Here is a 24,672-nt window from a genome sequence, read left to right on the forward strand (position 1 = left end):
TGCAGGCTGGAGGGAATTTAATTTCTTGACATTATTCGTGTCTGCTCTGTGCTAGGAGAGAATGAAGAATCGGCCCCATGATGCAGCCAGCACAAAAATGTTATTCTTTCCAGTGCTTGGCACCATTTACCTCAGAGGACAAGACGACAATCAGGGATAAGGAAAGAGAATCTCAGTTATGGCAAGGTAGCCGTGCTCAACACATTACCATGAAACCTGCTTTCTTGAAGTTGCCACCTACCGTCTTTCTCTCCACTACCACCGAAGCTAGGAATTAGACTAAAAATGCTATGTTCTTCCTGAGGGTGAATCGTTCTCCTATTTAGCAGAAGTGACATGGTTGCAACTAACGACCTACACAGAATTTAGTCCATGTCAGCATACGGCAAAAATGTGAACAAAGGCATACGTAAAGAGAACCTGCTTCTCCACAAATAGAGATGTACGCTTCATCAGCTCAGGTTTTCATGAAGTCGGCCTGCCTGTCTGTAGTTTAATCCGTTGAAAACAAAGGCTACACCAATTAAAGTGTGAAGAACAGGAAAAAGGCCCATAGGCTATTTATAAAACCGTCACCCATTGACTGGGTGAGATGCTCAGAGGCTAAACATTTACACGGCCTCCGCACCATATAATAAAGCTGTACAGCACTGCTGTTTCACAACGCTGACATTCTTTTCACTGACATTTCGCATTTGAATTTCTGTTCAATGAAATATTTTATAACTTCTAATTGATGAATTAACAGCTCCTATAAAATCAGAAAATAAAATTATACAGAATCCTGCCTTCACGGTTGTTGGTTCACCACATAGTTTAAGCATCGTGAAATTTAATTTCCATATTTTGTCAACAGATTGCATACAGCTTTTAAGGCTGGATTGAGAGATGTGGGCTTATTTCCATACCTGCAAATATGGTAACGTCTACAACTTCATTTATGCAACATATGATAAATACTATGAAATCAAATACCTTTCATTTATGTGAAATTGCATTTATTCTAAATCCAGCTCCAGCTCTAAGTTTGGCAGTGCCTGCTGAAGGACACGAGCAGTAGTTTCTTTCTGTCTTATTCCAGGAAGGTCACTCAGATACAAATATTCAAGGTTCCTACAAATACATACAAAGAAAGGTTAGCAACTACTAGTTAACTGTTGACTCAGAAATTAGATAAAGGATTATTCACTGGAGCTATTATGAGTATTTTAAAGGCTACTGGTCCTAACGGAAGATTTTTTTTTCTGAAGCGTGTGCTTTAAATTTTTAGTTGATCACAAATTTAGTCTGTCTACACAGTTTAAAGAGAGATCCCAGCCCCCCACGTCAACAAGATTCCTTTAAATAGTATTTAATAATTTAAGTACCAATTTAATAAGTAATTTTAATTTATTTAGTAATTGGAGTAATATTTCCAAGTCCTTAACTATAACTTCCTGTAGGATGAAATCCAGTTCATCCCCCCACCCATCTGTAGATGTCTGTAACTCTGCGTAACACTAGAACAGTTCCGAGTTACTTCAAGTCCACACTTCAACAAAGCACATACGATGTGCTTCAGAGCTACAGAGGAGCGCAGCACCCAGCTCATACCTCTTCCCATGCCTGAACACTAGCAGAAGACCCGGCCTGAGACCTTTAAGGCTATGTTGAGCACAAGATAACAGGAAGCTGTGTACGGTGTAGAAAGTCAATAAAAGTTACAAGATACCCTGAAAATCAACCACAATAGGGGTGTCAGGAGTAGAAGCCATGGTGATCAGCAGTTCCTTATTCTCAAGCAAAACCACCCTAGTGTGCTAACATGAAAGGAAGCAGCGTTTCATTCATTCCATCACCGCTCTTGCCAAGGCTGTGTTGGCAGAGAGCAATTTGTGCAGTAACCAACACTGCCTAAGTTACTTCAGGTGTAAATAGGGAATGCCACGCTCAGCCCTAAAGACAGAAGCACAATTTATAGATTTACATACTGTAGCAGATGCTTCTGGCTTTCTCAGCTGCAGGCTTCTGTGCTACATTAACTACCTGATACCAACCTTAAGCAGCTTTTTAATATTTACATGTTAATTCACATGTCTTTTCAGAGCTAGCCACAACAATTTGTCCTCAAGCACACTTGAAGAAACATCTCCAGTGGCGGCAGTGCCATCCCTCCCAGGTTGCCATTCAGGTCAATTCCTCAAACCCAGCCATCCCACAGCCCCACACACGTCTGAAACAGCCCAGGAACAGTCAGACTTTAGCCTTTCCAGTCAAAATAATCCCAGAGCTGTGGGGTGATAGAGAAAAGCTCAGCAGTTCACGTACGTCAGCTTGTGAAGTGCAATGATGCCTTTATCCGTGACATTCCCACAGGAAATTATCTTCAGCTGCAGGAGACTCTTCTGTAGATTCTTAGTCTCACTGAGCCTCTTCAGACACTCATCTTGTATGTAAATACACTTCTGCAGCTTGATTTCTGAAACATGTTCAAGACCATCTGGAAAGACAAAAAAAAAAGACAAAAAGTGTTTCCTTCAGAGTACCAGCAACAACTTGTACTGGCTGTTAAACTCTCACTTGCAAATTTAGTAACTACTTCCACATACAGCAACATGCTTCTATGTGTGGGGAGTGTGGGGGGGACACACAATGCGTAATGAATCTCCAAAATCCCTTTATGGGATTTGAAATTACAGAAACCCTAAAGTTTGCACCCTTTCGGTAATATTCTAACAGCTCTGACATGGGCAAGTAACAAAAAACTTCTGCAAATCTGGGTGATACAGAATGACTGAGTTAGGAATGTAATAATGCGTGTAATTCCAATTAAGGAAAAAAAAAAAAAGGACCTGTTCCCCATTCTGGTTTTTGTTACTTAAAGAAACCTGAAACACTTTTTAATCTTTTCATTATTATTATATAAGAAACTGAGTGTTTGCTTCTTTTAAGATCACCATAAATGCCTACAGAACAAGCAGTATTATGACATTGGAAACATCACTCGGTTTATAAGAAAAAGAATATTTTAAATAGTGCCTTTTGCTACCAACTACTTAACTATAAATCCCATGAACCATAAAATCTTTTTTGCACCTCCTTAGTGCTACTGTTACTTCAGGTAAGGGCTGAGGAAGTTCCCTATTTCTTTTTGCTTCACGGCAAACCTGCAGCAAAATCTTAGGAACTGCTAAATCTTCATAGGGCCAATTTAAGGGAATGAAAACAAACGTAAGATTTCTCTAAATCATACTACAGAATGAGGAAAGAACCCAGTTATTTATATTTTGATGCACCTGAAAAGAACTAAGACCATTCAGTATATTGTTCGCACTGCTGGGTCTACATTACCCAAATAGTCAAATCCTCTGTACATGATGCAAGACTCGGTGGCATTAATTGCTTCTATCTTGTATTTCCCCAAGGGCCCAGTGGGGAGACCGTTGTAGTCCTGCTGCCATTTCTCAGAGCCTTGATAGCGCACCAAGGCACCGCACCGCAGCAGCCACTCTGAAGCTGCCCTGTCTGGTCCAACTGCTTGTATGCGTTCATAGTCCACTCTGCCAAAACAGAAAGAGCATTCACATGTTTATTATAAGGTAGCAGATTTATTATCTTTGTAGTAATACTGCGTAAGAAATATACAGTTACGGACACAATAAGACAGCAGAAGTCTAAGAATATGATTTCCTGGAAGTGTTTTAAATCTACGTATTTGGCTCATGTTGGTTCTTAATCAGCCTGGCATTTGTTTTGTTGTTGTCATTTTTGTTGTGTTTTTGTTTGTTTTGTTCTGTTTGTTTTTGACTTAATTTATTTTAAATAGCAGTTACTTTTGGTAACAAAAGAATACAAATGCAGTTTGACTTGGCACATGTTAACTCTTCTAATTGTTTACTTCCATGTCTGTAAGAAGAGATTAAAAAAAAACACACACACACAAAACAAAACACTTTTCTCTTTCCAGAATAAGGTTTCACAACAACTGTAAATTTGTCTTGCAAAGATACCTTGATTATATAAGAACATAGAATCATAGAATGGCCTGGGCTGGGACGGATCTTACAGCCCATCTAATCCTACCCCCTGCCATGGGCAGGGACCCCACCCACCAGCCCAGGCTGCCCCCAGCCCCATCCAGCCTGGCCTGGATTTTCTTCCTTACGTTTAATCTAAACCTGTTTTAGCTTAAAACTATTACCCCTTGTCCTATCACTACACATATTGCCTCCATATATATGTCATTCCTGAAGGCTTTTCCTCAAGAATTACAGCAAATAGTTAAAATCTCCAAATCTATTCAGGAAAAGGCTATCTTTCTTAGTTTGGTGAGGAATGCTGAAGACAGAAGCATAAAACTAGAAGAGGACTCTGGTCTGGCTGAACTTCCCACCCCAGTACAGCCATCAGCCGCACCATGCAAGGCATTTCTGTAGTGCTAGAATACGTAAGGCTGTTAGCTACTGGTAAAAGTTATGAAGAGAGAAAGCGCTACACTGAAAAAGCCTTTATCTTTCTGAAAAAGAAAGATAAAGACTTTATCTTTCTGAAGGACTTTATCTTTCTGAAAGTAAACATGAAATCCTTGTGTAGCAGAACGTTATTAAATGTTGGTCAGATGCTTTTCTGAATGATTAAATGGGACACAGTAGTAATATTGGCTGAGGTGTCAGTGCAGTTGGGGGCCAAAGGAAGACTGGTGAATGGGGAGAAAGAACCCCGCTTGCCAGCCTGCCTCAGCTACCTCAAGGAGGGGGGCGAAGCGCACCCTTCCTCCGGCACCCGCTGCTCCATAGCTGGAAACGTGAAGGCACAACCCTGCCAAGCATCAACACGCAACCTGGGGGAAAAGACCACTGATGACAGAAAACGTTCTCTCCCATCCTTAGTCTGCCCCTCTTCACATAGCGTGTGGTGGGTGTACCAGACCCACCACGCTCACTGAGCAACCCCATCCGTGCCCCTTACTTGTTGAACACGGCGTTCAGCCACCCCCAGAAGTGTCTGCTCGCGCCCGGAGCCAGCACCTTGCCCAGGCTGCGTGCTGTCGGCACGGCCCTGCCCACCGGCATCACGTCCTTGAAAATAAAAGGGGAAAGGAGAAATGGAGCCGTTACTCGCAGCACCGCCAGGCCCACCCGGCTCCGCCAGCCCTGCGGGGCGGTGTCTCCAGGGGAAGCCCCCCTCAGCCCCGCCTCGGGGCTTCCCCTCGCACCGGGCTGCCCCCAAGGCCGACCGGCCCGGCCCGGCCCTGCCCTGCCCCGGCCGCCCCTCACCGCCACCACCTCGCCTCTCGGAGCGGAGGAGGAGGAGGAGGAGGAGGAGAAGAAGGAGAAGGAGGAGCCCGCCCCGGCGCGGTGTACCTCACCGCCCCCAAAATGGCGGCGGCGGCGCTGCTGCGGCCGCGGGCGGGCAGCGGCGGGCCCGGGGCGCTGTGGCGGACCCAGCGCCGCCAGCGCAGGTGAGGCCGCGGGGAAGGAGCGGGGCGGCCCTGCCGGAGCTCCGCCGCCTCCCCTCGGTCCTGGGGACCCTCAGCCCTTCCCTCACACACACGCCGAGGCGAGAGGGGGGCGCCCGTGACAGGCGCCTCGCCCGCCCTGAGGGACGCGGCCCCGCCGGGGGCTGCTGGCAGCCGCCGGGACCAGCCCTCACCGCCTCCTCTCCGTGTGTTTTGTAGCACTTTCGACGTGGCCGTGGTCGGTGCGGGCATCGTGGGGCTCGCCTCCGCCCGGGAGCTGGTCCTGAGGCACCCCGAGCTCGCCTTCGCCGTGCTGGAGAAGGAGCAGGAGCTAGGTATGGTGGCTGCCTCCCGGAGCCGCGCTGCCGGCTGCGCTCGTGGGCTTCCCGCTGCTGGTCTGTCAGAAATCGTTACTGAAACACCTTCACCGAAACATCACTAGTTTGTACGCGTGTGTTTGAACGGAGGCGCTTTTTTGGGTGGGTGAGCGCCAGTGGGAGAGCGTCTGCCCTTGTCATTGAAGCAAGTGATGGTTTCCCCTCGGGAAGGGCGTCTTTGCTCCCAGACGCCAGTGGCTTTGCCCCGATGGGATTTCTTCTTCCAAGGACGCGTCCATCAGGTGTCCGTCAGAGCTGCCATCACTCTGCTTCGCTGCTGGAATTGCCAGGCTAGTCAGGAGACCGTGGTCTGTGCTGCCAGCTTCCACAGCCACGCGTGAAAGGTAGCGGTGAGGGAGCGCGGAGCAGGTCACAAGCAGCGGGTGGTACCGGGCTCTGCACCACAGCTGGGATTTGGGGGAAAAGGACAAGGAGGGCAAATGACTGAAGGAAGGAGCACTGCAGGTATTGCTCTGTTGCTTTTACCTTTTCCTGCTGTTGCAAAGAGACGAGGATGAGGCTGTTTCAGTGCCGTACAGAGTGGGAGCGATTTAAAAACGTTTGGGTGTTGCTGGTCTTGGCACTCCCTACGCTTGTCTATTAATTGCTAGCACTGTAAACCACAGTCATTTGCCCCTTTTTTTCTCGATATTCCTGTAGGTGCTGCACAAGGTGCTCCCAGTTGTGTGGGAGCTCGGAGGTAAAGTAATAATGCTGTGAGACCTGGAAAGATACTGCTAGTTCCTGGCCCAACATTAGCCAGAGTAAAGTGGCACAGCTCCCACTGTTGCCTGCTTACATCAGAGTGGTTATTTCCTATGTTTTTAGGGGTATGGGAAATCTTGAGGCACTCTGCACCTGGGCATCTCTCCTGGCTTTGAAATAATAAAGACTGAGCCCTGTTGCTTCGTTGTTTGAAAGCAACCTTTGTGAGTCGATATTTTAGGAGGGAGAACCTCTTACTTCAACTTAAATCACTTTGATAAAACATGTTACAGTAAAATGAAATTATTTCAATAAAAATGCTCTTGATATTTTCGCCTCCGTTTTACTTGGTTACTTTATAACTAATTAAACTGAAATAATTAAATAGCAAACTGATCCAGTTCACAAGTACTTGAAAAGTGTACCAGTCCTGCCAGCATGTCCAAAAAAATTGAGGATTACAAGGACATTACTTTAGATGAGGCTTTTAAGGATGCATTTTGCTTTAAAAACAGGATTTCTTAAAATTAATTTTAACGTGTAGAAAGGTTGGATGGATTTGCATGCAGTTGTAGCTCTTGGAGGAAAAACCACCCCCACACGTTGATTCAGCACATTGCAATCTGTGATGGCTTGTTGGTTTGTTATTAACTAACTGTTGCTGTGTCAGTGTTTTTTCTAGCTTTTTGGAACCAGGGGAGGAATTGTGTGTGCTGTGCAGTTATCTTAGTTGAGCATCTCTTGTTGTAACACTGATTTAGGGCAGAAACTCAAATTGCTCACTTTTCTGACAGCTGAAATAATTAACCACTCTTGGGAACGTGTATTTTAATAGTGTATTTTTCTTTCTATTTAGCTCATCACCAGAGCGGGCATAACAGCGGTGTAATTCACAGTGGAATTTACTACACACCTGGATCTCTGAAAGCTAAGCTGTGTGTGCAAGGTGCAGCTCTCTGCTATGAGTACTGTGACCAGAAGGGAATTCCATATAAACAGTGTGGGAAGGTATAGGAACTGCTGTGTGTTTTTACCTTTGAAACTGTAACTGTAATGTATGTTACAATATACAGCATGTGCCTGGGTATGGTATTTTCTTCCATGTTGCTTTTCTGCAACTTACTTCCTTCGGGATGAAGGTCCTTTTTGTTTTATTTACATCTGCCTAAGTTAGTTCCTTATCTGAGCCTAAAGAATAACTCTCCTCATCTGGGGGCTGAGCTGAAATAGCCTAGGTAACGGTGGAAGGAGGGCACCCACGGAGAGCCACTAACTCCAAGGAACACAAAGGCTTTCAGTATGCATATGCTATGCTTCTTGGCATAGCAGGCTCCGAAAAGACTCAAACTTGAATACAGCTTTAGGTGTGACCTAGGTACGTGCATTTATATCATGTTATATTCAACTAATATAACCTGAAATGCTGGAGACAGAAGAGTGGCAGTACTGATTCAGATCAGAGTTCACCCAACGTGGTTCTAGAATTATCTTCAGAGACCAAGGGAGGAATGCAGACAGGACAAACAAATATGTTAATTGTTAAATCTCCCAGCTTCCAACTGTTTTCAGCTCAGGTTATTCTCTGAGCCTGATCTGTTTTGTCTGCATTAACTCAATGGATTTCTTGTCCAAGTGTTTTTCAATTAAAAACATTTCCAGAGATCAACAACCCATTGCATGAAGAACTACCTCCTCTTGTTTTGAAACTGGCTCCTGCTGGCTTCATCTAATGGCCCCTAGCCCTTTTATTGGAAGATGTGGTGAACAGTTGTTCTGTGCTCATACTCTCCAAGCCATGCGTAAATTTATATTTCCTCCTCCCCAAGAGTCATCTCTTGTAGCTGATGAGTCTTAGCCTGCTCAGTCATTCCTCTTAGAGAAGGTGCCTCATGACTCTTGTCATCCCTGTCATCTGAACCATTTCTAGTTTAATGCATCTTTGATACAAGATGAGCACCAGTGTTCAGGGTGTGGTCAGACTCTGGATTTTTACAGTGAGATAGTAAAGTTCTCTATTATTGTCCTGTATCCTTTTCCTAATTGTTCGCAATACTCAATTTAGGGCGTTTGGACTGTCAGTAGGCATGAAGCTGATGTTTTCGTAGGATCATCTGTCACAACCCCAAGACCTTGGTCCTGATAACTTTGAACTTGGAGCCCATCACTTTATATATGAGGCTAAGATTTTTTTATGTGATCATCATTTCACGTTAACTCTGCACTGAATTTCATCTGCCATTTTGTTGGCCTCCCGTTCACCTCGGAAGGTCCCTCTGATGTTTTTCACAATTGCCTCTTCTCTGAACCACCTTGAGTCACTCTAAACCAGCACCTGACTTTCTCTCCTCCCTGGTTTCCCCTTTGCAGGTCACTCATAAACGTCTCAGACAACACACGCCCGTGTCGTATCAGACAGGGTCTGTGCAACACTTCTAAGAGAAATGCCACTTCAGGGCCTCCTAGCTCAGTGGCTTTTCCTCAGCCTCATTTGGGAGCTGGGTGCAAATCTTTTCCAGATCTGGGTGCAGAGCTGAGATACCTGGATGTGGCAGTGTTGGTGGGCCCCGCACCAGCGCTGGTTCCGTTTTTTTTTTCGCTGGGATGTTCATGCTGTGCACCCTAAACTGCGGTGCTGATCACAAGATGGCACTGTGGGTTCGTGCAGCCACACACCCAGAGTTAGAAGCCTGCTCTCGACTCAGAGCACTAAGAGGTGTGGTGCCTGGGAAGGGCTAGCACAGCCCCCACAGCGTTGTTGGTCCTTTGCTGGCACCGAATTTGTGTATTTGTGCATCACCTTCCTCAGCAGTGTTTATTCCAGGGGAGGTGATATTGGGACTTTACAGCTGGTTTTAAATAGAGCAACCCCAGGCTTGGAGAACTTGGTGCCTTGGCAGTGCAAAGGTGCCAGTGTTGCCAGACCTGAGCACGGCCTGGAAGTAGCGTGGTCTGTGGAGACTTGCTTCTGGTGTCCTTGGCACGGATATCACAGCCTGGATAAATCTCTTGCGATAGTTGTGATCTAACGACGTGCTGAAATGAGCGGGGCTGGTGCAGTTCAGTTGAGATGCCATGTCAGAACACGTCCTTTATTCAAGACAGTTTGAGATTTGTACATGTTGGGTTACGTTCAATTTTATTTTTTGGAAGCATCCCAGTGGCTCTTTGAAATCATGTTCTCTTCTTTCCCATTCAGATATGTGGTCCTATAGTACTTTTAGCAAATATTTTCCACGGATAGTCACTTGAGCTATATATTAACATTTGTTTTTAACTCTCCTTAGTATATTGATGCTTTCTCAGTAACAAGTGGTGTTTTTTGACTTTTGTGCCAGTAGTGGCACAAACCATGTTGTTTTTTTCCCTTTGCATTGTAATTCACCGTTCACACATTCATTATGGCTTGCTTGTTTGGGCTGGATGCCAGGGCTGAACTGGCTTTGTGTATTTTGCTCACTGGTGTGCCTTGTTATCTCTTTGAAGCTAATCGTAGCCGTTGAACAAGATGAAATTCCAAGACTCAAAGCTCTGTATGAAAGAGGGCTGCAGAACAATGTCCGAGGTCTGAAATTGATTGGATCAAAAGAAATACAAGCGAAAGAACCCTTCTGCAGGGTAAGGAATTTTCTTATATTTAACCATCATGTGAGATCTCAAATTTTCAGATGATGTTATCTTTGAATTTAATGTGAACATGTTTCTGCTTTGAGGTAAATTGCATGGGTGACAACTTGAGGTAAATTGCATGGGTGACAAATGGAAGCCTGAAAATCCAGAACAAATACAATTGTCAACAAAAAAAAAGAATGTATCCATGCATTTTTGTAACTTCTTAGGCCAATTCATGTGTATTTGCCCTTACATACAAATCAGACCAGGTCTAACACAACATAAGATGATCCTGGAGAATCTTTCTTGTCTATGCTTACTTTCACCCTGCTTTGCTGCTGCTCGTGTGTTCTCATTCCCTTGTTTATCTGTTCACTGTTCATCAATTCTCTGTGTGCTGAAGTCATAAAGAGCTGCTGCACTAATTGCAAATGATATTCTGGTTTGTGTCACAAGGGCCAGAATTCATGAATCGGAGACCAGGTAACTCATTTCACTTGTAGCCTACAAAAAGAATCAGAGTCATTTGAGTTAAAGTGGAAAGGGGACTCTATAATCCCTGAACAGGATTGAATCTACAGGCAAACAGATGGAACCTGCAAGCTGTTCAAACTTCATCCTTTTCTCAGCTTTACAAAGAGGTGTTCTCTCTGATGTATATATGTGTTCAGGGAAAAAACAAGCAGGTTTTGTGCCAGTAGGAATTAGTGATTTTTAATTTTTTCCCTTCTACTTGCAGGAGCTTGCTTGTATGTTTTTGTGGTCAATAGGCAGATTTTCCTTTGCCAAGGTCAGAACTGCTATATCTGAGTTTATGCTGGGACAGTTCTGCTCCTTCCCACTGAAATTGTTTAACTTGTGTTAAGCTCTATAATGCAGCAATGAAAATTCCTTCTCATCTGCAAATACAGACTTGGTTCAAGCCAATTTTGATCAAGTTGCTTCCTATACGCTTGGCTGTAATGTAGCACTTCTCAGCTCTTGTTTATTTTGACAGCAGGAGAAATGTGCGTGGTTTGTGGAATACAAAGTTGTTATTGTTTGGTTTGCCTTTGATTGAGAGGAAAATCTGGATGTAAATTCCCCATACTGTTTCATCTGGCAGCTTGCGCCTGGTGCAGTGCATGACTCATTGCTTCTGAGCGGCTGTAGGCTCAGACAAAAATTTTCTGGAGGGGAATCTTGTTTTTTTCTTTCTTGAAAACACTTTGTATCCACTCCTTAAAACATTCTTTGCATGTTCAAGATCCATCTGAGCACTTACTTCTGCAAATGACTGGGTTAAGATGGGTCTTACTACACTTGCTTTGGTTTCCTGCGCTGAATCCTTTTCTCCTAAGGAAAGGTAACTGCACATACAGTGCAATGTATTATAAGACCATTCAAGTGGAGAGAAATCTTTTGTGCAGAAGGCAATTTTATAAACCGTTCTATCTGTCTCAGGCTTGTGAATGGCCCTTTATTGTAGTATCTAGGTGGCTGACGGTCTTCAGTGTATTTATGCTTGAAGCATCTCTGTGAGATAAAGCAATCCTACTATCCCAATGTCCTAGCTGGAACTAGGAAAACATTCTGACATATAGCAGAATAAAAAGTAAGTGAGAAATTGAGCTATTTTGGTAGAAAAAGTAGTTAAATATCTCTAAGAAAAATGTAAAAATCTAGCTCTGCACTAAACTTGAACCCTTTGCTTTCTGCTAGGTCAGGCATAGGCTGTTGCCTAACTCAGAAGGGACTTTTCTCTCTGATGTGCGATGCAGTGGGTGTTGAGACCAGGCTAGATCATATCTTTTAGCCTTGCAGGAGGCATTGGTAGTAGCCGTGCATCAGGTGAACTCCCAAGTGACTGTTTGGAGGTGGAACTGCATACTACATGGTGAAAAACAAATGTGTGTTAGTTGAAGTCAGGATTAGGCAGCTTGTTTTAACATTAAGCATTCTGTATCAAGTAGTTGTTTTTGCTGCATTTTCACAATCAGTTAACTCCCTGTAAGCAGTTTTCGCCATATTAGTTGTCAGCAAACACTAACACTGCCACTGGAGCTGCCACATGGAGAGACTAGGAACAAGCAGCCTGGGATGGGGAGACAGCAGTACTCCCTTCTCGGTGGCAGTGCACATTACTCCGGGGGAAATACGTTCTGTATCAAAGACCAAATTGCACATACAACCTTCACTGTTCTTTCATATCTTAATACTGTTTCAGGGACTGATGGCCCTTGATTCTCCATATACTGGTATTGTGAATTATAAACAAGTGGCCGAATCCTACGCTGAAGACTTCCAGGAAGCAGGTGGAACAATCTTGACTGATTTTGAAGTTACAGGCATGGTGATGGCTAAAGAAAGTTCTTCAGAAAGTGCAGATGGTAAGGCAATTTTTGCCCTTCATTTACTACAGTCCTGCAAAAGATTTAGTTCAAAACATGTTTGCGTTAGGCTCAGAAATGTGATTTAAATTTTCTGCCTGAAAAGGATGTTTTTAGACAAAAAGGCAAAATTATGTTAGTGAGAGTATTCATCAAACTCGCTGTTTTTCCCAGGCAGGTCACCTTTCAGTCAAAACAATTAATACTGGTGGATGAAAATGACAGTAAAATAGATGTAGTTTCTTTCCAGCTAAATTTGATTTTAATAGAATATTGCATGTGTGTGCTTGTGACAGTGCTCTTCATCCAAATAGGTGGGTTAGATCTGTGGTGGTACACATAGCATAGATTATGGAAGGATAAAAAAATGACAACTATTAATTTATAAATACAGTTATGTCCAACGATGTCAGTTACGTCCAACAGTAGCTGTTCTGTAGCTTGAAGATCTGCCAGTGGAAGAACCCTTCGTTGTGTCAAGTGGCTAATTCTGTCAGTTTTCTGTTATGTGTCCTCTTAATTCCTTAATTCTTAATTTCTTCTCTTGTCTAATTCTCTTACAGGACTGAAATACCCAGTCATTGTTAGGAACTCTAAGGTAAGAACTGAACTCAAGATTTAGTTGCGTAATGGGAAGCTATTTCTCCTTTTCTTAAGAATTGCTGTCAAGTCCTAGTGCATTAGTCAGCCTCTAGAAAGCTTCAAAGGTGCTTTTCTGTAACATGTTCACTGTCATCTAGGACTGCTGTTATAGAACAACTTCAGTCAATTGTTAACAAAGCATACAAGTATGTTCAGATTTTACTGTGTGCTGAGAATAACAATGAAAGTATAACTCTCTGCTGCTTGACATCTTTGACGGTATGTGCTCCTTATCTTCCTTATTTGCACATTCTTACGCTTGTTGTTTCCATGGACTCCTTTTATTACTTTATGATTTAGAGAGAAACATGTATTTTCATGTTTGTTCTTGGTCTTCGACATTTATAAAAACGATAAGGAGACATTTGGAGTCGTTTTATTATCAGAAAGCCACAAGGTAATGTAGTAAAACAGGTACATGTATTGGGGTGGCTAAAGCAGGTTTGTTAATGCTGCACAGCAAACGTACTTGTAATCTTTTCACCTTCAGGAGAAAATATCTGCACTTTTTACTGGGGGGAGAGAGAGAGAAGGGGAAAACAAAGACAAAAAAAAGCCCCACATGCACAAAGAACACCTTCCCTACCACATCACAAATAGTGTTTCAAGTTACAGCTGCTGCTTTTTTGATCTATTTCCCCGCTTTCATTAAAAGGCAGCTTCCAAAATCTGTTAGATTCCCTCATCAAAAAGTGAATTCTTTACAGAAACATTTTTAGATGGGGGAAAAAAAAGTTTTGTTTTTTTTTTTTTTAAAAAAAAAAAAAAAAACCAACCACATAGTATTTGAAAACATAGACTGTGATTTGTTTTAATTCATTTAGATAGTAAGGTGTTTAGCTATTTAACAGCTCCCCATAACTGTGTGCTATGAGCTTAGGTGTCTGGATAAACTACTGCTTGACCGCTCCCAGTGCGGGGGTGAAATCTGTTAATGGCATTATTTAACCAAATATCTTGTGGTTGTTTAGGTACCTCGCCTACAATGTGCCCTCTGGCAAGGAAAATGTGGCCAGGGAGCTGCACTAGTGTGGCATCAGTGTTTTGTAGGATGCAGACAGCAATGAGGGAGTGCCAAAGGGAGATAGTTGGTTAGCTGGAGGAGCAGTGTGGAGCACGAGTGACTCTCGTGGTGGGCCTTAGCCCTGTGCAATAAGCATGCTTGTGTAAGGAACTTGAAGGTAGTTTGAGAGTTGATGACATTTCTTGATTTTTTTTTTTTCTTCCTCCCTTCTATTCTTTAAAGATTCTTCCAGCCTTACCTATCCAATGAGTTGCACTTTTATGATAGTTCTCCTCCAGGGAATAAAGGAAAATATTATCTGAAATAAGAAATGAGAACTGAAATGAAACAACTAAATGTTTTGAAAATGTGATTGTTTTTATTTTTGTTTTTTACTCATTTTTTTTCAAGAATTTTAGGTGTTCTTTTAGTAGATATGTTCAATTTTTAACTGTTTGGTTTTGGTTTTGCCTTTTTTCCCCCCACCCAGGGTGAGGAAATCTACTGTCGGCACATTGTGACCTGTGCAGGACTCTACTCAGACCGCCTGTCTGAAATCAGCGGCTGCAGCCCTGAGCCTCGTATTGTACCCTTCCGTGGGGATTATTTGGTGCTAAAACCAGAAAAGTGCTATATGGTTAAAGGAAACATTTACCCGGTAAGTACTCTCTTGTGCATGTTTCACAGTGTGTTCTAGGAACTGCTAAAACTACAGAAATAAGGGCAATATCACACTGTTGTTTCTGATAGACTGAAGGTAGTGATGCACAACATCTCAGCGTAGGTTCAGTTGCTTTCTGACAGGACAGTTTGTCTCTTAAGGAACAGGAAAAGAGTCATCAGGGAAAATTATTGCCAGTGAGGTTTTCTATCCGTTCATTTCTAAAGGAATGGATTGGTATTATTATTATTTTAAGGAAAGAATCAAACATTTAACATGATAGCCATATACCCACAAAAGCCTGGATTTTTTCCTTCTATTATAAAATAAACCTGTTGGCAGGATTCAGAAGTCAATGAGGGACAACAGTAAATTATCAATTACTTAGGTGCAGGGCTTAATTTTGTTTCCTGAAGGCTCAGACTGAGATAAATGTCTCTTAACTTCATCTTTGAATTAACTTTACTTTGTATGACAAAAAAAATAGAAGTGGTAGGAAAAGGACAAGATTTCTACAATCTGGTAAGAAAAATAGTGTGACAAAGAGGGACAATTCCAAAGAGAAAGTGAAATTATCGGTCAGGAAAAAAGAGTTCCTAGGGTAGCATTTAATCAGTTCGTGCGTTATGTTTAAATAGTGCCTTTTTCATATGAGCTTAGGTTTGCCTGCTAAAAGCTGGCACGGGTCACCCCCATGGAACTCCAGGTATCGGACGTTTTCTGGCCTCCTGTCACCTGGGAATGATGCAGGATCCTGCCTTGGGATGGGGGGAGGAACTGGTAGGAACTGGCTTCCAGCCTTGTGCCATGGCTGTGGGAGAAGAGTTTGTACCCTTTGAAAGTTTGTTAAGGCCAAATGTGGTAATAAGACTAGAAAACTGCTTTATTCGCTTAGTGACTTGTTACCAGAAATGGATGTAGTTTGTGGGGTGGTTGCAGTAAGCTTAGAAAAAAATTTGAAGTGTATTTCTGACAGGAAAAGCAGTGTTCTGAATACAGGACAGAAACTTATGTTGAAGTAATTTTTCAGTCATAACCTATTTTCGATATGTTTTGATAGACCCAATAACTGTTTATTTTCAGACTGTAAGATGGTCGCCTCTGTAGGCACCTTTTCTAAACAGCTAAAGATCTTAAAACACCAGCACATGGAGAGATGTGCTTATTTTATACGTTTTTTCTGGGTATAGACAGCTTGTTTCTGTCAGCCTTCACACACAATTACACTGTGTTCCATTCGCAAACAAAAAAAAAAAAAGAAACTGCAGATACTTATTATTCCTATTAATCAGGCTTGCTAACCATGGTTGTTTTGAGTTATACAGGAAAGGTGAGGTTTTCCTTATATTTTATAACCTACTTTATTGTAGTGTAATTACTATTGGTGAATAGTATTTGTGTGTCGTTGGTTTTGTTGTGGGTTGACTTATTTATAGCCTGAGAAATCACGTATACTTCTTCATACGTTGATTGTTTTGCTTTATCTGGGATGCAGTCTGACTTGACCCTGCTCTGTTCTTCAGCATTTTCAATTAGTTACGTGCTATAACTGCACAATTAACAGAGAAACCAGCTCGGGAGCCAATTGTGTGGTTATTTGTCTTGAATGTTGTTGTGGTGAATGGAAATAAAATGGCAAACTAAATTGCTTTTTCACTTTTTTTTATTTAAAATGAATTATTTCCATTTATCGGGAGGACAACTCCTTTATTGTGTCTGGGTTTGTTTTATTCACTCTCTCACACAATAAACTGTAAGTACTGTGCTTTCCTTCTCACAAATATTTCCCATGTTTCTTGGAGTAGTTTGTTGGCCTGGGTGGTTGGATAGCTGTTCCGTTGATCCGGTTTGTAGCAGCTGAGGTTAGCTGTAATAACTTGTATCCTGCTTTAGGTTCCTAATCCTCGGTTCCCGTTCCTGGGATTTCATTTCACACCGAGAATGGATGGCAGCGTTTGGCTTGGTCCTAATGCAGTATTAGCCTTTAAGCGAGAGGGCTACAAATTGTTTGACTTCAGTACTACAGACTTCTTTGATGCTGTACTGTACAGGTAATATCTTGTCTTTTTGCCTGCTCAATATAGTAATTTAAAGGTCAGCTTATTATCCAATGGAAATTCGTTTTCATCAAAAACCCTGTCAAGTTTTTGGTGTGTTAAAAGGCAGTTGTGCTGATACAGGTGGACTTCCCAAAGAGATTCAACTCTGTGTAATCTAATATTTCAGTTTTTGTAAACTGCCAAGGCATTTCTCAGCTGGTCTGAGGATTTGACTGCTTATTGGGAGGCATTGGTGAGCTGCGTTGTTACTAATGGAGCTGCTTTGGTACTGGTTCTGATTCAATGGAGTGCAATATTTTAACCAATGTTGACAGTGGGATTAAAATCTCTGCAGAGATTGCTTGGAAGAGAGAATACACAGTGGTCTGGATTGTCGTGTTAAACTTGATCAAGTCATCAGTATGAATTTAAAAATATCCAAGTGCAAGGAGATGTGTTGAGAGCCACAAAGACTGGGAAGCTGTCCTACAAAGCGTGTTGGAGGAGCTAGGAATCATTGCTAAAAATGCAAGCATAAATGAACAGAGTATCTGTAGAAGTTGAGAGAAATCTTGCTTCTCTATGAGGGGCTGATAGGAACTGAGTGCTCAATTTTAGAAATTAGACAGGAAAAAAGGAGGTGAAAATATTGGGTAGGGTCCAAAGAGAGGCTGCAGAACAGGTCAGGGAACTGCAAAATAGCTTCCTGGCAAGGAGCTCAGCTTAATGCAGTTTACTAAAGGAAAGTGTTGAGAACATCTTGATCATTATCTGTAGATTTTTATATTGGAAAACCAAGCAAGCAAGGCTTGCAAAGACGTAACAAGATTCACTAACTGAAAGCTGAGGTTTTTAGGGGTAGATGATCTCTTCAGAACGACTGGAAGAAAGTCTCATGCAGTATGGCCGTCTTCTCTCATGCATGTGGGTTTTCAGCTTCTTGCCTCGACTTGGTTGGATCAGTCAAAAATCCTGGACATAGGAAGGACTGGAGTCTGGAGTTACGTTCCACAGAAAGAACGTAAATGAACGCTACAGCTCTGTATTGAAGGTTTGATGAAACAGGGAAGGACAAGCATGTATTTCTCAAGAAGAGAGCAACGATTGGATTATTGATGTAGGGAATTGGAAATTTTGCTCTGCCATTGCATTTGGTACCTTCTAAAGACGTTAGTTTGACGTGGCTGCATATATCACGGAAGATTCATTCTTACTGCAGTTATTTCTTCTCTACAGTGGGTTATGGAAGCTTGTACTGAGAAACCTGTCATATGGACTGAGTGAAATGTACAGAGCGTGTTTCCTTAGTGCACAGGTGAAGGAACTTCAGAAGTTCATACCAGAGGTCACTGTCAATGACGTACTCAGGTAAAGAAAACTTTTCTTGTTACTAACTCCCAACGGCTTGTTTAATCTCTTATTTTTGATCGTAGCAAATGTAGCATAGCTTCCTCCTTTCTCCCACCAAAATACGCTACCAAAGCATAAAAATATTTGGATGCTTTCTCCAGGAAGGTGTTTTATATTGTGTAAACTTACGTATAGGCAGGTTTGATGAATAGTTTTGTTACTGTTTGCTCTCCATAGGCTGAAATTCACAGAGGAGACATGCCAAAAAAAAAAAAAAACTTCCAAATGACACATCAAGTAGCTTGAACATAGTGTTTGCTTTCTTTGTGAACCAAAATTAATGAAATTCATTAGTGAATGGCTAGTGAATGGGGAAGCCTGAGAGCTGTTACTGATACTACTAGAGGGAGGGATGTAGCATAATAGGTACCCCTGGATAAATTTCATGTATTTAGGAGAAGACTGCTAATTTCCCTCCGGAAGGGAACATATGGCGTAAGGCATAGATGTTTAATGAAAAGTGGAAAACTGTAGTGCTAGAAAAGAACTAAAGCTGGCAGAAATTGCAAGAAGTGCTTGCACCTCTGTTTTTTACATGGAGAAGGACAGTGATGTTTTTGTGTGTGCTTGAGAGCACTATGTCATCAGATAGGAGTGAATAATGCCTTGGTTTGATCATGTCAATAAAATGTATTCAGCTTAAGGTGTGGAGGGAGAAACAAATTCAAAGGAGTACTGAAATGACAGGGAACTGAAGAGATTTGTGAAGAAAGCTTGAGGCATTTAAAGTACGTGGAGGTGGGTTTAATTGTCTAAATATTTGCAGGGAGAAAATGCAAAATAAGAGAAAAAAAAAAAGGAGTTACTGAGTTCAGGCAGAATACCGTTGGCATGAAATTCATGTTTGACAAGGCTTGCTATTTCAGAACAAAAGGTTTCCTTTTGAAAAAAAGAGGGCTTGTTTGGGGAGGAGAGCGACTTCGCAATGAGGAAAAAATACAGAAAATCCTCTGCCTGGCTACCTGCCCTTGTTTTACTGTAATGACTCTGAGACATCTCCCACTCTGCTTCTCAAGTTCGTTACACTGCCCTGCGCTCCCCCAAAAGCCTGACTAGCCTTTGACTCCACAGCCTGATTTCATTGTTTGCTTTTTCCTTGGGAATCTTCATAAGGTTGGGAAAGAGTTGATTTTTCTGCTTTCAGGAAATTGAAGATCTCAACCTTCAGAAATGATGTGGAATGGAGAAGGAGGAATTTTATAACCTATAAGGAAGTGTTTCCTTATAGGAAGAACAAGTAGCTTACAAAGCATTTCTTAAATGTCGTAACATTTACCCTGTTACTTCAGAGACTTAAAACTAGACAGTATGGGAGACTGAAATGATCTCCAGAACTTTGTTTGCGGAGGGTGGACTTGCAAATCTGGGCCTTGTGGGAGAGGTGAAAAAGGAGAAACTTGCTGTTCAGGACTGGAGAGGTGAAGTCCCTGTACAGTCCCCTGTACAGTCGGAAGAAGTCTTCTGGGCTTGGTCTGTTCATGTATTGGCATGTGACTGGCAGGAGGCAAGCTGCTGGGGTAGGTGAGCCTATGGTCTGACCCAATATGAATGTTCTTGTGTTTGTTACAGAACAGCAGAAATCTCCACTTCGGGGGTTATTTTCTAGTAAAATGATACTCTTGATTCTTGCTTCTCTAACTCCAAATGAACAATGCATTTATGTTTTTTCTCTAGTAACCCGCTGAGGTGGTAACACTCAGTAAGGTGTTAGAGAATGGCAGGACAGGACAAGCAAGCCAGTGTCTGTTGAACGGAAGCAAATTTCCTAGACTGACTCATAATCAATAAAGTGTAGTATCTTTGGTTCTGCCACCAGAGGGTCACAGAGACTCTGAGATGGAAAACTCTACAGAAGTAGTCTACAATGAGCTATTATTTCAGATTTCTCCCTATCTGCCTATGAATTATCTTTAAGGAGAACATGGTGTCGTGTTTACTGCAGTGCTTTCACCTCTGGAATAAGACAAGGGAGTCAGAAATGTTTGCATGTCCTTTGTGGTTCTTAATTCTGTACATGAGTGCTAGTGCCCTTTACAGTAATCCTAATAATCTTTATGCAGCCTTATCATCTTTTCTAAAATCAGCACTGGGAAAATCTTAGCACGTATGCTTGTGAAGAAAGCCTGCTTGCTGACAGACAGGCAGTTGCTGCATGAGGTTCAGGACTGCAGGTAGTTGTGTCCTGCAAGGATTTGGAACAAGCACAGTTAACGTGTGAGCCACTGCCGCCCTGACGTGTCTTCTTCACATGGACACAGTGTTCAGGAGTTGATGCTGCCTTAAGATTTGGATGATCAGGTTCAGCTCCCTGCTCTGCCTTGTGACTTTGGACAAACATTGAAAATATGTTTACCTGCAGAAATTTAGCAGAATAATCAAAGATGCAATTTATAATGTGATAGTCTGGAATAATGTAGTATAGATGAACTTGTCAGTGTTAAGTGTGTCTGAGAACCCTTCCTCCTTTTTACCCATAAAGTACAGCAGGAAATTTGTCTATGCACCTGAGGTGTCTTGCTTTTTTTTTCCCCTTTCTGTACCTGTAAAATGAGAATTAGAGTACTTTGAAACTTACATGGGAAAGAATGCTATGGTAGTAAATTCCTTAAAAGACTGTGAGGCACTTGATACCATAGAAATAGCAATGGGAAGTCATTGTTACTTTTTAATCTGATAAATTATTAGGTGCTCCTTGGTTTTCACAAGCGATAAAGATGTTGGCAGTGAAATAATCATCTTGGCTGTTGTGTGGAAAGGTATGGTTATGTATTGTGCAAACTTCACAGCCATAAAATGTTTTCATGATGTCACACGTTACTTTTCATGGGAAAAGCCTGGCACTAGAAATGAGGCAATGTATGCAAGTACCAAAAGCCACAAGACAGCTTGTCAATGCTTTTACCTTTCTGGACAGAAGTAAACATTGGAAAAAATGTGGGTGTTTCGGGCTGTTTATATAATCGTTGCTGGTATTTGATGCTAAATATTGTGTTGACATTCTGAGAGAGTGTATCAAAGCTTGGATAAAATCTGTAACTTCAAAATCCGTATAACTTCAGATAAGACTCCTTTTTTGATCTAGAATAAAGCAGACCGATGTCTTGTCTTTTCCTTTGTTTCTGTGGGATGGTTCCCTAATATTACAGAAAGGGATTCAGTTCAAAAGTATATGGTTTTGTATGGTCTGGTTTTGAAATGTATTGCAAATGTTACTAATTCCTGGGTCCTCTACATTTTCTTAAAGGGCTTACTAATATTATCATATTTCAGTTAAGCTGACTGGATTGTTACAATGTTATCTTTCTAACAGTGAGCTCCTCTGTTTTGCAGGGGTCCCTCTGGAGTGAGAGCTCAAGCATTGGACAGCGATGGAAATTTGGTAGATGACTTCGTATTTGATGGTGGCACGGGAGATATTGGAAGCAGAATTCTCCATGTCCGAAATGCCCCTTCTCCTGCTGCTACCTCCTCCCTTGCCATTGCAAAAATGATTGCAGATGAAGTGAAGCGAAGATTTGAATTGTGAATATTGCCAGGTGCAGTGCTGTTTTCCCCCTCTCGTATGTGTAGCAGCTTGGCTGCATTGAATGAACTCTGCAGCCTTTAATGACAAAGATGAAACAGGCAATGTGTTGCTTGCAAGATCAACATCGGTATAGCTGTGCAGTGCAAAACCAGCACTTGAAATGTTTGCCAGCCCACAGCTCGTCAATTTCTTGAGTGAAGGATTTATGGTTCCTGGCAAGACCTGGTATGGTATTGGCATCTGCAAGAGCCAAGCAAACGGACCGTTGACAGGTTCACAGGAAAGGCTCGTCCACCTCAGCAGGAGCAGCCTGCGGAGGGGCTGGTGCCAGGCTCAGGGCGAGGTTCTCCCAGGACCGCAGGGAGCGGTAGGTGGTGCCGGAAGAGTCTCTGTGGTTGGGTTGCCCACCTCTGAAAAAGAACCACCCAGGCATGGGGTGGTTCTCTGTGTGCTTTCTCTCCATCTCTTTAAATTGGTTCAGAGTTGTCAGTCCCCTAACTTGTATTAAAATAATGGAGATAGAAGGATAAGCCCTGCTTAAGGATTCTGCAGATATGGAATTAAAAGCTTTATCAGAGACTGAAAACAATATTCAGAGCCTTTTACATAAACGTAAAGTATTTCAGCGAAAAATAAGCCTAACGAGATTACCAAATCCAAGTCAATTTAGATATGCAATTCAGATACGCAGTCTATCTGATCTGTCTCTGTTTTTCTATAGAGCAGAAATTAAAATGTGTATATAAACAGTCATTTTTCATTTAACTTAAACCTGGGAAGTCATCACAGATCAGGAACTACTTTGGCGGTTTGGGTTGGTATTTTTTTGTTTGTTTGCTTTTACCCTTTGAGTACTGGTAGGGCAAAAGGAGCTTATCTTTGTACAGCATATTGAGCAATCTAGTGGAAATGGTCTTTGTAAAAGCAAATGTGAAGGGAGGGAAGCTACAGAAACCTGTCTTAATTGAGTCATGTTGCATTCTGCTTCCCTTGGAGCCCCAGCAGCAGTGAGTCAGGAAGGCTTCCCATTTCCCTCATGCCTGGCAAGAGGAGCGCTTAGAAAGTACTGGTTACTCTTGTGAGCTCTTATTGCTACTTGAAGCTTTATCAGAAGTGCACCTAGAAGAGAATCTGCGTGGAGACTGGAGAAATATAAAGAGATGTTAAACAAGTTCTAAGCTAACAGTATCTTGGTGTGTTCTGCATAATTGCTACAAAAAAGAATTATGTGGCCCGAGGGACAAAGTACTTCAGAGTACTTTTAAAGCAGATGTTCACAGGATGTTGGGTAATACAGATAATTGTGGGTAGTTTGCTACCAGGCGACTTGCCATGCTTTTTTTTTTCATTTATGTTCTGTACCTCTCTGACATGCATGAGGGATTGTGTTATCGTAGAAGGTCAGGTGTGCTAGCTGATGTTTTTACTGTACAGAGCTGAGCTGCTTTTGAGAGAGCCAGGGCTTAACCTATCTGTTTGGGTTTTGTTGTGTTGTTTTTTTTTTTTTCCTCTGGTGACATCTACTTTACTGGAAAAGTGACTCCCATATAAGGGCAACCTGGAAATGCAAATAATTAGTCCTTCAAAGAAAAGCTTTGGTCTTTATTTTTAGCCACAATAACACTAGACAAAGATTCAGATGTTCCAAATGCTAAAATGCTGTTCAGTGTACAAGTTATATCTTCACAATGAAACAATCATATCTTCACTCCCCTCCAGAACTGTTGCCTATCAACAGTAAATACTACAAAAAGATTGCAAAAGCAACTTCCTCCCACACGAGGTGTGGCCCTAACATGTATTGACAGAATAAAGAACATTAAAATGTAAAGCAGTCATATACTGTGGTGAATCTTAAGTCAGCACATTTAACTGCACAGCCTGCTGTGCTTTTTACTCTCAGGAGATGATTATTTTGGGGTAGAGCTTAACTGAAGGTTTCAAATTATGCAGCATTCTGCAAAATATTTATATTTTTAGAAATAAAGCTATAAACATTTTTAAAGTAATAACTTCAGTGATTTATGATAACAGGGTTTAATACATACATACATTGTGTGTTGCCCATGAAGTGTGAAAATGTATGAAAGTATTTTTTTAAAAGGGTCCAACTCACTGGGATGGCTTAATCACCTTGCCTTTCACTATTGTGATTAAAATAGCGTATTTTTAAAATTGCTGTAAGTTCTGTGTATTTCTCCTGACTTACAGAAAAGTTTCACTGGTATTTGCTAACTCTCATCAGATTTAGATGGCTGTATCTCCACCTAATAGGAATTACTTTATTTATTTAGAGGGTAGGGTGCAGAACCTGTCTTCCTAAAGTAGGGGTATCTTATCTGTACTTATACCACTTCACAGCTTTTTCTCATATCGGTATGTGTGGGCAGAACTGGTCCTAAGCCTGACGTGGACCTGTAATGACATGTGCAATGGTAATTCTTGAAATTCCGAATAAATGCATTAAGACAGTTTGGGATAAACTTGCATTTTTTTTCCCCTAAAAGTGCTCCTCCATAGGGTCAGTCCTAAATGTTGGAAGTGTGTGGTACAAGTGTTTTTTTTTAAGGTGTTGTAAAGAAGAAGTGCTTGAGTGCCCATGCCATGGCTTACTAAGTGGCTGCTTTGGGGAAAATGAGCTCCTTTTTGGCACTTCGTGTTTCCAGAACAGGACCACACCATCCTGAAAAATGGGGTCTGGGGGCTCAGAGCTGGGGACGCAACAGTAGGCGAGGGGGCACCGGAGCAGGGAGGTGTGGTGCTGGGGTTGCCTGCTGCCGGCCTGGGGGCTCGCCACAGCCACACCAAAGCCGTAAGTGGGGTTGCTTTTTGCTCACAGTTTGGAGTTGACGAACCAGCATTTTTCCACAGAAGTAACTATTTTGTTGGAAATT

At 42.1% G+C, this 24,672-nt stretch overlaps 2 protein-coding genes across 3 annotated transcripts; one reads left to right on the top strand and one right to left on the bottom strand.

Moving 5' to 3' along the window:
* Positions 1–81: 81 nt before the first annotated feature.
* DMAC2L (distal membrane arm assembly component 2 like) lies at positions 82–5,394 on the bottom strand. Of its 2 annotated transcripts, none has more exons than XM_048066099.2 (5): positions 5,256–5,394; positions 4,948–5,057; positions 3,331–3,539; positions 2,308–2,479; positions 82–1,113 (listed from the first exon to the last, which is right to left on the bottom strand). In XM_048066099.2, the coding sequence occupies exons 2-5, from the start codon at positions 5,049–5,051 to the stop codon at positions 999–1,001; spliced, it is 600 nt and encodes a 199-aa protein (XP_047922056.1). In that variant the 5' UTR covers positions 5,052–5,057; positions 5,256–5,394; the 3' UTR covers positions 82–998. The 2 variants fall into 2 exon arrangements, with proteins under 2 accessions (XP_047922056.1, XP_047922057.1); XM_048066100.2 differs by having other exon boundaries at positions 5,265–5,310.
* Positions 5,305–24,250, top strand: L2HGDH (L-2-hydroxyglutarate dehydrogenase). Its single transcript, XM_048066097.2, has 10 exons — positions 5,305–5,440; positions 5,657–5,772; positions 7,376–7,527; positions 10,003–10,134; positions 12,335–12,497; positions 13,061–13,095; positions 14,633–14,800; positions 16,697–16,854; positions 18,079–18,210; positions 21,583–24,250. Exons 1-10 carry the CDS (start codon positions 5,358–5,360, stop codon positions 21,776–21,778), a joined length of 1,335 nt encoding a protein of 444 aa, XP_047922054.1. The 5' UTR covers positions 5,305–5,357; the 3' UTR covers positions 21,779–24,250.
* Positions 24,251–24,672: the final 422 nt, after the last annotated feature.

Source organism: Anser cygnoides, chromosome 5, assembly GCF_040182565.1.
Source record: "Anser cygnoides isolate HZ-2024a breed goose chromosome 5, Taihu_goose_T2T_genome, whole genome shotgun sequence".
In the NCBI taxonomy this organism is placed as follows: Eukaryota; Metazoa; Chordata; class Aves; order Anseriformes; family Anatidae; genus Anser; species Anser cygnoides.